The sequence below is a fragment of the Terrapene carolina genome, unplaced genomic scaffold (genome assembly GCF_002925995.2).
Source record: "Terrapene carolina triunguis isolate 2854851 unplaced genomic scaffold, T_m_triunguis-2.0 Scaffold62, whole genome shotgun sequence".
In the NCBI taxonomy this organism is placed as follows: domain Eukaryota; kingdom Metazoa; phylum Chordata; order Testudines; family Emydidae; genus Terrapene; species Terrapene triunguis.
In genome coordinates, this window is record NW_020664413.1 from 6,737,836 (window position 1) to 6,751,327 (window position 13,492).

The window sequence follows — 13,492 nt, forward strand, 5'->3', positions numbered from 1 at the left end:
TTACTTGCAAACCTTCCTGGGTGTGGGCGGGCCAGCCCTGGAAGAATGAAGACTGGGTCTCAAAGGACATGTGACCATGTCACAGGATACTGGAATCCATCCAAAATCTGGTACCTTTCCATTTAGAAGGAGGGGTGCGGACCCAGAGAGACAAAAGATTCCTGCCTTATGCAAAAGCTATAAAAGGGGGTGGAACAGAACAAAGGGGGCTGCAGTCATGAGAACACCCCTGCTTTCCACCTAAGATGTCTGCTGGAACTAACAAGCATTGTATCAGGGGAAAGGATTGGGCCCAGACTAGGTTATTGGAAGCTTATTGGAACATCTCTGAGGGTGAGATTTACTTGTATACCTCTACCCTGATATAACACGAATTCGGATATAATGTGGTAAAGCAGTGCTCCGGGGTGGGGCTGCGCACTCCGGCGGATCAAAGCAAGTTCGATATAACGCGGTTTCACCTATAACACGGTAAGATTTTTTGGCTCCCGAGGACAGCGTTATATCGGGGTAGAGGTGTACTTGAAACCACTTAAATCCTACTTTTTTTATACTTAATAAAATCACTTTTTTGTTTATTAGTAAACCCAGAGTAAGTGATTAATACCTGGGGGAGCAAACAGCTGTGCAAATCTCTCTATCAGTGTTCTAGAGGGTAGACAATTTATGAGTTTACCCTGTATAAGCTTTATACAGAGTAAAACGGATTTATTTGGGGTTTGGATCCCATTGGGAACTGGGTGTCTGGGTGCTGGAGATAGGTGACCTGCTGAGCAGTTTTTGGTTAAAGTCTGCAGCTTTGTAGGCATGGACCAGACCTAGGTCTGTGTTGCAGCAGACTAGCGTGTCTGGCTCAACAAGGCAGGGTTCTGGAGTCCGAAGCTGGTAGGGAAAACGGGCTCAGAGGTAATTCCAGCACGTCAGGTGACAGTTCCGAGGGGGTCTCTGTGATCGAACCAGTCACAAGGGCATCCCACTGGAAGAAACTACCTAACTGCTAACTAATGGTACTAACTATAATTATATACAAAGAAAGTCACAAAGAGCTATGAAGACAAGTGTAAGGAAAGATCATGCTAAGAGCTCCAACTCTAGCCGCAGGTGGTGAGAAGGAGGTTGGGACGGTGCAGCCCTTATATAGCCATGGGAGGGGCTATGCAGGGAGGGGCATTGAAGTCTGCACGAGGAGGGGGTGCTCTGAGCACAGAGACAGAGATTCCAGACAGAGCTCAGAGTCCACCTATAAGGACAGATAATATAAAGTGTCTGGAAATAAAACCATCACTCTCTGCATGGTGTCATGGACTGGTAAGGATATGGAGCAGCTTATGACACAGATACAAATTTCTCCAACACTGACCCCAGCTCAAGTGACACACTCTTGGTTTTGATGTGCCCCTAGGAGAACTGGGATCGTCATTGATGTCAAAGCACCTACTAGTACAGATTCCATTACAGAGAACGTCATATGCAGCTGAGCTGCCCCTAGAGAAGATCTATTCCTCCTCTCTGTCCTTGGAGCATATGTTCTCTCATTCTTCAGCAGAGAACCCTCTCCTCTGAGGTCAGTGATGAACACCACAGAAAGATATACTAGTTTTCTCTGCAGGGCTCAGACACTGTGAGCTCATCAGAAAAGACACTGGCCTGGCCAAAAATATACAAGTCAGCCATATTACATTATGGCACCACAGCCTATTGAAGATACTGCAGTACACCATACTCACCGAAGAGGTCACTTCCCTCATCACTTGTCTCTGGCCAGACTACCTACGCCAGAAGATCAAGAAGAAGGGGACAGAAACAATAGCAACCTATATCGCCTCTACAGGTCCTCATCTTCATTGCCTGATGAAGCAGTACTGGTACCAGATGACTTAAAAGCATTCCAGAATCTTGTTAGGATTGCTGAATTCTTCGAGTGCTGGCCCCTGTGTATATTCCACTGTGGGTACACATGCACTCCCTTTGAGACCAGAGAATTCTTGCAAGCACCGTTCGTTGGTCTACACCTGCACCCCTGTTCTCCTCATGCTCCGCATGGGGAGTATAAGTGGCAGGGTGGACTGACTGCCTCTCTAGCTCCTTCTTACAGCTGCATGGCCTGAGTTGGCACCATGCATGGACACCTCCAGTGTCCAGAGCTTCTCCTTTCTCTTCAAGATGAGGCAGTTTTGGCTGTCAGACTTGTTGCAGATAGCCCCTTGTGCACCTCTCAACCTGCCCTGACATAATATCTCAGAATAAAAGTCAGATGTTGCACCTGATGCCTTGAATTTTGACTGCTGAGCACTACTGATAGTATTCCCTCAAGATTAACTTCTCAAAATGGAAAATATATTCTATATGAGCCATCCAAAATGATACAGGCCCAGGGGAGGCCCTGAGACTCATCGACTTTAAGGCCAGAAGAGACCATCATGATTAAGGTTTAAGATTTTTTCACTGTTATTTTTAGTAAAAGTCACAGACGGAGGCAATAAACAAAAATTCATGGAACCCTGTGACATTTCTGTGATTTTTACTAAAAATAAGGGCAGGAGGTTTGACAGGGGAAAGATTGAAGCCCAAGCAGAGGGGAAGAAAGTCTGAGCCCTGCTTCTGGGGTGTGTGTGGGGGGTGGGGAGGAATCCAGGACCCACCACTGTGGTGGGTGACAGCTCTGGGGCCCCTGCCGCAGCCCCAGCGGCTCGGAGCTCGGGTCCCTGCCGCCCATGGCAGCTGACAGCACTGGGGGTCCCGTGTCTTCCCCCCCACCCCGGCAGCTCGCATATCCTGGGTCTTGTAGACCATGTTCTTTCTTTTATTGTTGTTTGGGTTTTTTTGAGATAAGGAATGATCATTGTTATTCTGGTAAAACAGCTTAACATAGATACCTATTCCCCCAACCACTTTGGCCTCAGAGTTCTGTGTAATTATTTTGTTTAATTGTTTTTAAGGAATAGAGGCAGGGAAGTTACTGTCCATTGGGTAACTGAGGCAGATGTACTCCTCTAATGATGAGGCAGTGCAATAGTTAAGACCTTTAAGCTATGCAGAAATTTGACCCATATTCATAATAGGAATATGATCCACAAGTTGATGATCTATTGTCACTAGATACCTTTTACAAAAATGCTAACAATGGCAAATAACTAACTTCCTGTTCTTTTATAGGCATAGGCTTTTTAAAAGGCTTGTTTAGTAGCATTTACAAGTGTCAAAGTAAACACTTATCTGACTCATGAAGCAATGTTTTTCTGTTTTGTTTTGGTATTTTTTTTTAAACTAACAAGATGTCCTGTTTTGGTCATTAGTAGAACTAATTTTACTACCTGAATTTCTCTGTTTATTAGTAGTTAGCTGCAGTTCTTCCTGTTCTAGGATGGTGAGTAAGGCCATATTATCTATTTTGCTAACTACAGAATTACCTGCCCGAGTCCTGCCGTGTGTGCACCTGAAGTTCAAGAGTGAACTCAAAACTGGCTCCTTAAAGGAAGTAGGGAGCAATACAGAGAGCATGCTCTTTGTTTTAGTAGTGTTTGTGGCAGGGAGGATTTACAGTATTAAGTGCCTCCAAAGGGTGAAAGTATGTGACGTAGGTCGCTTGCTCTGGCTGCATTAAAATGGAAAAGGAGATAGAGCTTTATTCTGTAGATGGAATAAATATTACTGAATCTCTCTGTGTTACAAAACGGATTTTAAGGTGAAAGAAGAGACTTGGGTTTGAATACGTAAATCCAGATTCCGCCCTTAGTTAAAACCCACTGAAGTCAGTGGGATGGTTTGGACATAACTGAGAGCGTAATTTAGCATTTAAGCTGAGGAGGTACAGCTTGCCTATATTTATTAAGTAGAGAAGTTTCTTTTACATTTCCAATGTTGTAATTTTCTTTCAGTGGGAGGACAGAGGTCCAGTCTGTGCAGTATGGTAAAGAAAAAGCAAACAAAGACAGGGTATTTGCCAGGTAAGTTATTTACATTTGTTTGTATGGAATTTAATTATATGGTAATTAATACTTCTTTCAACTTAGACGTTTTAGTAGCTTACTTTGTGGTAATTTTGACACACGCTAGAGCACTTCAATAAGCTTCCTCCGAATACCAGTATATTTGGATGGAGATGTTATGATAAACTACTTTTCTCTGGTTTTTTTGTTTGTTTGTTTTGTTTTTTTTAAATAATGGACATGCAAGCTTTATCTCTTGTGAGCTGCTCTTTTGGTGGAGTTTAACCCATACCAAGGAGTTATAATTTGAATACTGGAACATATCTTTTTATCTGAGGGGGGCAGAAGCGGTAGAGAATCACATAACCGAAAAAAGGATACTCCAGTATCTTCCTTTTTATGTGTTCGCAAAGAAAAGATTGCAAACTCTTCAGGGTGGGGACTGTCTTCCAATCTGTACAGTACCTAGCACAGTGGGGGGCCTCAGTACAAATAATAACAACATTTTCGACAAGAAGAATTTTCTTATCTTCATTCTGTTGAACGCTTATGAGTTTATGGGTATGTTCATTCAGTGATAATATTCTAAAATTGTAATTCCCTTTAAAATATTTGCCCTAAATGCCCAGATTTTTATAAATATGTGCTTCACTATAACCTCTACTACCGTATTTTTGCTATGAATTTTCTTGAGAATGCCTTCAGAAGTGATTCATTATATCATAATTGGCTGACTGTAGAAACTGTTCTGCAGTATTGTAATTCTAATTATTATTTTTCTGCTGGATTCCATAGTGTCCACAATATGCTAGGCACTTAACAAACAAAAGGAAGCATTGCTCTTGCCCTGAAGAGTTTACAATCTGAGACAAAGGGTAGGGAAATGGAAAACAATGTATGTGTAAAATAGCTAAACTGGTGATTGTCCATGTCTTGGAAATAAAATGTTTTAATGAGACAATACGAAGATTTGTATGTCTCCTGTTCTGATTTACCCACATTCTGCCATGTATTTCATGTCATAGCAGTCTCGGATGATGACCCAGCACATGTTCGTTTTAAGAATACATTCACAGCAGATTTGACAAAACACAAAGAAGGTACCAATGTGAGATTTCTAAGGCTATGTCTACACTGCTGTGGTAAGTCAGCCTATGCTATGCAGCTCCAGCTACGTGAATAACGTAGCTGGAGTCGACATACCTTAGGTCGAGTTACTGCGGGATCTACACTGCATCGACTTACCTTACACTTCTCATTGGGGGTAGAGTACAGGGGTCGACTGGAGAGCAATCTGCAGTCAATATGATGGGTCTTTACTAGGCTACGACAGTGCCATACGGAAGCCTGTTCTCACTTTCAGGTGACATTGTAAACAAGACGTGGGCAGCATTATCTCCTGCAAATTGTAACGAAACTTGTTTGTCTGAGCGACTGGCTGAAGTAGGACTGAGTAGACTTGTAGGTTCTAAAGTTTTACATTGTTTTGTTTTTGAATGCAGTTATATTTTGTACATAATCCTACATTTGTAAGTTCAACTTTCATTATAAAGAGATTGCAGTATAGTACTTATATTAGGTTGTAATAAAAAATAAATATAGAACGAGCACTGTATTCTGTGTTGTAATTGAAATCAATATATTTGAAAATGTAGAAAACATCCAATAATATTTAAATAAATGGTATTCTATTAGTGTTTAAGAGTGCAATTAATTGCGCAATTAATTTTTTAATCGTGTGATTAATTTTTTTATTGCTTGACAGCCCTATAAATTAGCCTTCGAGCTAGCCAGTATTATGGCTCAAAGTGCTGTCACATGGAAGTCAAAGCTTGAAAACGTTCCAAAGTACTACAGTACAGGGTAACAATTTTATTGCAGATAGTTTAAAACAAAACTAAGATTAAAGCCAGTTTATTATTATTTTTATCTCTCTCTAATCCAGAGAAAAAGTATTTCTTTTGGATGGCCGTCAAAATCGGAACAGCTACTTTTGGCTTAATATCCAAAGGTGTTTTACCATTTATGCTCAGTAGGTGTGAGATAACATCCTGTGATCTTTCACGTCCTATTGACTAGAAATGGACTACCAAGGAGAGATGGATTTTTTCAACACTTCCATATAAAACGTCTTTATATCATCATCCCAGGTTTCAAAATAAAAACACATACCCCTAATCTCTTTTCGTTATCCGAGTGATGTAAAGGTAAAGTCTCTGAAACTGCACCAAAAGGCTCCAATCCTACAATGTTTTTAATTGCACGATTAATCGTGGTTAATGTTTTTAGTCGCTTGGTAGCCCTGTTATTAACATTTTGTTTTTATTTTGAAGAACACTATAGTAGTGATTGGGAAAAGCTGTGAATAAGAGCTTGTCTGCAATTATTGCTTTTCAGAAAGTTCTGACCTAATTAAAAACTACACTCTTGTCAGACCTCAAAAGCTAAGTATGGTTGGGCAGAGCCAGTACTTGGCTCCAGGAATACATAGATGTCTCAGGAAATGATGTTCGTTATTAAGTAGGTGGCACTCTTCTCTTTGAGTCAGTGCTGAACAGGGTAGATTTGATTTAAATCACTAGTCAGGGAGACTCGATTTAATCATGGATTTGTACATAAAAGTGCATTCTTGTTGGTTGTTATAAACTTAATACAGATTCTTCACAACTCAGAGATAGATGTAGGTTTCATTTTTAGAAGGTACACACTGTACATTTTTAAAGTGATTTATTTTGAAAACTTTTCAGATTAGTTCTACAGCTATATCAGAAAATGAATGATTGTTTGGTTATTTCATTAACCAAAGGTAATTGAAGCAGATATTTATGAAGTCATTGGGAGGTGAACTATCTCCAATTCAACAGGTTAATAATTAATATTTGAAGGATTTTCTTGCCATGCTGTATTAGGAGGAGAACATCACCAGACAGACATTTAAATTGTTTTATTTAACTAAAACAACAACGTGTTATGTATTCTGGATTTTTTTCTTGATCAGCAAACATATAATATTTTAACAAAAAAAGCATATGAATTTTTGAATTTAGTTAAGATTGTTTTTAACTAAAATAGTTAAATGAAATATTTTTTAAAAAACACAAATTAAATTGACTCTGTCAACCAGGTCAACATGAGAAACTTAAAATATTGGCTTCTGCAGCTAACTCAGTCATCTTCATTTTCCTGTTTGTTCATAATCTGGAAAAGAAAAACAAGCTTTCCTGCTTTTTCAGGTCCCAAACGATTTCTCAATTTGGAATGAATTAGTCCAAAGGAAGAAAATACTCTTTCTACACCGTCAGAAAAAGCTACTGCTGTTAAAAGTGAGATTATCACTTCAACAGTCTCTGAATCCAAGTGCTTAAGTGACTTTCTTTAAAAGATCATCAGCAAACATAGATTTCTTCAACAGTTCACCCTTAGCGCTGAAGTTTATTATAGTTGGCATTATGGAGGGATGATTGCTGGATGTCCATGTCATAGCCAACTCCTCTTCTTCAGCAGTTAAGGTTTGACCCTGGTACCGAGTATTGAGAATATTCGCAAGAAACTGAGCTAGAGATAGCACTTGTCCCATTCGTTTTTTTTAATGCTTGTAATTTAACTCTGTCATTGCATATTTCTCTTTTTAAGATCTCACTCACTTCATTCCAAATTTCAACAGCATCAGCAATAAAACAGTTATTTCCCTGCATTTTGTTGAAGGCTACAGAAATAGGCTTCAGGGTACTCAGCATGTGTTCAGTACAGTAACTCCTCACTTAACATTTCAAGAAATGATGTGGAGAAATTGGAAAGGGTCCAGAGAAGAGCAACAAGAATGATTAAAGGTCTTGAGAACACGACCTATGAAGGAAGGCTGAAAGAATTGGGTTTGTTTAGTTTGGAAAAGAGAAGACTGAGAGGGGACATGATAGCAGTTTTCAGGTATCTAAAAGGGTGTCATAAGGAGGAGGGAGAAAACTTGTTCACCTTAGCCTCTGAGGATACAACAAGAAGCAATGGGCTTAAACTGCAGCAAGGGAGGTCTAGGTTGGACATTAGGAAAAAGTTCCTAACTGTCAGGGTGGTTAAACACTGGAATAAATTGCCTAGGGAGGTTGTGGAATCTCCATCTCTGGAGATATTTAAGAGTAGGTTAGATAAATGTCTATCAGGGATGGTCTAGACAGTATTTGGTCCTGCCATGCGGGCAGGGGACTGGACTCGATGACCTCTCGAGGTCCCTTCCAGTCCTAGAATCTATGAATCTATGAATCTAACATTGTAGTTATGTTCCTGAAAAATGCAACTTTAAGTGAAACAATGTTAAACGAATCCAGTTTTCCCATAAAATTTAATGTAAAGCCGGGGGGTTAGGTTCCAAGGAAAATTTTTTGGGGCAGACAAAAGGCATTATATACTGTACAGTACTATACTGTGGTGGGACGGTGCCCCTGGCTTACCCCTGGGGCTCAGGGCTGGGGTGCAGGGTCTGGGAGGGAATTAGGGTGTGGGAGGGCGCTCAGGGTGTGAGCACGGGTCGGAGGACTCAGGAGGAGCAGGGGCAGCCGTGCAGCCAGCGGCCGGAGAGAAGCGTCGCTTTCCTCTTCAAAGCGCCGCTTCTCTCCGGCCAGCTTTGAAGGGGAAATTGCTGTTTTTTTCCGGCTGCGCGGCTGCCCCTGCTCCTCCTGAGTCCTCCGGCCCGTGCTCGCATGGCCGCATTCCGAAAGGGGCTTTAGAGCTGCAGGCCAGGGCCCCGGGGCCCCCTTAGCCGGGGGGGGGCAGCTTCCCCGCTCGCTCACTCCCTTTCTCCCAGAAAGTCTGAAGCGCTGCCAAACAGCTGTTTGGCGGTGGGGGAAGTACTGGGAAGGAGAGAGGGGGAGGAGGCGGAGAAGAGGAACTCGTGCAGTGCTCCCTTGTAAAGTCAGCCATACGACGTTATAAGGGAGCATTGCACAACTTTAAACAAGTATGTTCCCTAATGGAGCAGCGATATAACTTCGAAACAATGTTAAGCGGGAGTACGGTAAGTGAGGAGTTACTTGTATTTCTCTTAAGCCCAATGTTGAGAACTTTGGCTGTGACACTGCCATCTATTTTTTCATGATTTTGTTCACAAATTGTCATCAGATTAGGCCAGTTCTTGATATAGTGCTCAAAACAATCCACTACTGAGTTCCATCGCGCATCTTGTGGGAGAGTTAGCATGGTTCCTCCCACTTTTTTCAGATCAGCTGCTGCAAAGTGATTGTTACGAAAGTATTTTGCAATTTCAACTACATTAGCCTTTATTTCTGGAACACTGAAGTCTATGACTAGGAGGTGCATCAAATGAGTACTGAAACTGTCTGTTGCTGTGGGGGAGGTTTCAGTTGGATATTAGGAAAAACTTTTTCACTAGGAGGGTGGTGAAGCACTGGAATGGGTTACCTAGGGAGGTGGTGGAATCTCCTTCCTTAGAGGTTTTTAAGGTCAGGCTTGACAAAGCCCTGGCTGGGATGATTTAGTTGGGAATTGGTCCTGCTTTGAGCAGGGGGTTGGACTAGATGACCTCCTCAGGTCCCTTCCAACCCTGATATTCTATGATTCTATCTATGATCTAGCCAGCTTTCTATCCACCTTATAGTCAGTCCACTCATCCTGCCCATACTTCTTTAACTTGCCGGCAAGAAGACCGTATCAAAAGCTTTGCTAAAGTCAAGGAATAACATGTCCACTGCTTTCCCCCCATCCACAGAGCCAGTTATCTCATCATAGAAGGCAATTAGGTTAGTCAGGCATGACTTGCCCTTGGTGAATCCATGCTGACTGTTCCTGATCACTTCCCTCTCCTCTAAGTGCATCAGAATTGATTCCTTGAGGACCTGCTCCAGGGACTGAGGTGAGGCTGACTGGCCTGCAGTTCCCCGGATCCTCCTCCTTCCCTTTTTTTTTTAAAGATAGGCACTACAGTAGCCTTTTTCCAGTCATCCGGGACCTCCCCCGATCGCCATGAGTTTTCATAGATAATGGCCAATGGCTCTGCAATCACATCCGCTAGCTCCTTTAGCACCCTCGGATGCAGTGCATCTGGCCCCATGGACTTGTGTTCATTCAGCTTTTCTAAATAGTCCTGAACCACTTCTTTCTCTACAGAGGGCTGGTCACCACCTCCCCATGTTATTAGCTTGGGACTCTCTTCACTCTCTTTTAAATAATTTCTTCTCATCTTGGATACATTTGCAGTATTGTCTGTGACTAAGCTGCATACTAGACATTTGAATTTTTTTTCACAGTTTGTTACAGCTTTTACTGCTACTTCTTGTAAGTATTCTGCTGTGTGTGCATTTCCTGATGTATCCATTGTTTCTGTAAGGAAAACGTTCCTTTCTTCTCTTGTCACACAAGCACATACAACAGGATCATTGTGGACATTGCTCCACCCATCAAGACTCAGGTTCACAATTTTACCCACTAGAACTTGTGCACACTGCTCAATTTCTCTTTCATACACTTTATCCAGAAATTTGCCTGTGACATCTGCTCTGTTGGGTGGACTGTATCCTGGTCTTAATGACTGAACCATGTTAATGAAGTGTGGGTTCTCAATCATACAGAAAGGAGAGTTTGTTGCATAAACAAACAGGGCAATTTTTTCATCAATTACCGTATATACTCGATCATAAGCCAGTTCGTTTATAAGCCAACCCCCCCCCCCCAAGATGGATAAGTAAAAATGGAAAAATTTTATGACCCATTCATAAGCCGACCCTATGATTCAGGGGTCAGCAAACTTTGGCTCCCGGGTCATCAGGATAAGCTGCTGGTGGGCCGAGATGGCTTGTTTACCTCGCTTCCACAGGGACAGAGGTAAACCTAAGTAAACAAAGTGTCCCAGCACGCCAGCTGCTTACCCTGACAGGCCGGGACAGCAACTGGTGGGGAAATTTTTTGTGGGGAGAAGCTGGGGGTCAGGGGTGTAACCCCTGTGACCACCCCCCACATGACCCCACCCCTAGCCCGGGACCCCCACACTCTCCCCATCCCATCCCTTCCCACCTTATCTGGGGAGAGCCAGGGGAGGATGTCTCTGGCCTGGCTGGAGCTGCTCAGGCAGGCTGGGCAGTGCAGCTGCAGCCTGCTCCGGTGGGCCAGACCGGGAAGTGCGGCCGCAGCATGTTCCAGCGGGCTGGGCCGGGCAGCTCAGCCGCAGCGGGCTCTGGTGAGCCGGGCAGCGTGACCACAGCCTGCTCTGGGGGGCGGGGCCGAGCGGCACGGCTGCAGCCTGCCAGCCCCGGAGCTGCAGCTGCTTCGGAGGCTAGGGGGAGAGCAGTGTGGCCAGAAGTGGAGAGACTCTGGGCCCGCCTCTTCCCTTCTGGCTCTGCTGGCTGTGCTGCCTCTGTTGGGGGGAGGGGCTGTGTCCCACCTCTCCCTCTCTATACCCTCTCATAAGCCGCCCCTCTTCTCTGGTGCTTCCCTTTTTTACTAAAAAAATTCAGCTTATGAACGAGTATATACAGTACCGTACCTCTTTTTGTAATATGCTGGTTCTTATCACAGACTTATCTATGGCTGTTTCTGGATGATGGAGGTTTTTTTTTCTTTTTGCTACAGGTAATATACCAGGGGTCGGCACCTTTCAGAAGTGGTGTGCTGAGTCTTCATTTATTCACTCTAGTTTAAGGTTTCGCGTGCCAGTAATACATTTTAATGTTTTTAGAAGGTCGCTTTCTATAAGTCTATAATATATAACTAAACTATTGTTGTATGTAAAGTAAATAAGGTTTTTAAAATGTTTAAGAACGGGGCAGTGTAAGTGCCACTGAAAATCAGCTCGTGTGCCACCTTTGGCACACGTGGCATAGGTTGCCTACCCCTGTGATATACTATTTCTATGTGATATACATGATGTAACTGAAACACTATCATTGGCAGATAACTCTGAAACTATAGAAAATGAGGGCGATCTTGAAGGTGGATAGTCTTCAGAATCCTGTATGTTGAGGATGGATTCTCCTAAACAAAATAAGTCAATGCAGTTATTTAATTATTATTACGATACTGCTCATTTATTATTACTCATTGCATTCACTGACACTTAGTACTACTTTAAAGGTGAAATTGTAAAAGGAAGATCTGTTATTTCAGCTATTTATTTTTTATCACAACTGCATCTAAAATGATAGAACGATAGAGTAATAACTATTTTTTGCTCAAACATGAGAATTCAGGAATAGTCCAGAAGGAAGACAGGCAGTCCTTAAGAAAGAAGTATGAAATAAAAAAGTTTACCAGTCTGAAGATCCTGCATGTTCAGACATGTTCCTTTCATCATCTTCAACGCAGCTTCCTCCTGAGAAGGAACACGTCTCATGATGTTGTTTCATTCAGGCAACCAGGCCTTGCATTTCTTTGTTGCACTGTTTTCATTTTGCACGCGTGCCTGTCTTACCCACAGGTACAGGAACTTCATTAAAATATTCCCAAACTGGGTCTCTTTTACGGCCTGCTGCCATTATAGGTTTTCCCTTCTAGTGAGAGAATGGTATGGTAGATCTCAAATCAATGAAGGCTACACTCAGAAAGACCTCAAGATTTCCGGAATATGCTAGTCAAACAGTTTCACTTTTGTTTCTACTTCTTGTCTCTCCCTTCTCACATTTATCTCCAGACTTCTTCTCCTTATCCAGATCTATTCCACCCCCAGCAATCTCCTATTCATTGAACTTTTTGAAACACTGCACTTTTAGAGAGGGGTAAGGGATTGACTCTGTGTACACAAATTTATGGAGGGACAGTAGGGTTGAGGTCTGTTATTTTTCACCTCTATATATTTATTTAGTTATTTAAAAACATTTTTGCTGTTAACAAGCATGTTACCTCTGGAGAGACAAATCCACAGTTTGAGAACTGCAAAACTAAGCATCTCCGATGGTATCTTCTAGGCGGAGCATTGAGTCCCATTGGGTAGATAGAAAGATTAACCTAAATAATCTGTACAGAAGCCCCTGGAACCCCATAAGATTGGGTCCCTAACCCATGAATTGTTGGAACTCATTTACAAAACTTTTCTTAAACATTACATGAATATATTGTCTCATACTATAGAATTAGAATTTATAATCTATTCCATGATGAGATATCTTTGAGCTATAATGTATCTTAATTAAAACTATCTTTAGAGAGGGTTTTTCCTCAAAAAGCATTTTATCGAAAAAATCCAATTTAAATAAAAAAAAAAATACAATTTTTTTTAAAATTATTTTTTTAAATCATTGACTTTTATCCACCCTGGTGCTGAACTAATGCCCTATGGTGCAGTGGGCACTGTGGCTTGGGAACCTATCTTCTTGATAAGATGTAAAGCCAAGATTATGGTTACTCCAACAATCCGCTGAGTATCTATTCATAAGAGTAGATGTGTTTAATTCAGATGTCCTGGCCAAATTCCAACTTCAAGGGTTGTTTGGTTAACCTAAAATTCCTCCTGCAGTTTCAGTTGAATGCAGCATTCTTCCTCACATCTATTCTAAGCTGTTTCATGGTGTTGCTCTTAACTGATAAACATCTGATGCCTGTATCCCAGAGTCAACTGCTTTTGT

General features: G+C 42.0%; 1 protein-coding gene across 1 annotated transcript in view; it reads left to right on the top strand.

The window, feature by feature from the left end:
• Positions 1-13,492, top strand: part of PTPN4 (protein tyrosine phosphatase non-receptor type 4) — a 214,180-nt gene that overhangs the window by 138,412 nt on the left and 62,276 nt on the right. Inside the window, exon 10 of the mRNA XM_026647734.2 lies at positions 3,879-3,947. Coding sequence (XP_026503519.1) covers positions 3,879-3,947 — 69 coding nt within the window. The remainder of the gene's footprint in view (positions 1-3,878; positions 3,948-13,492) is intronic.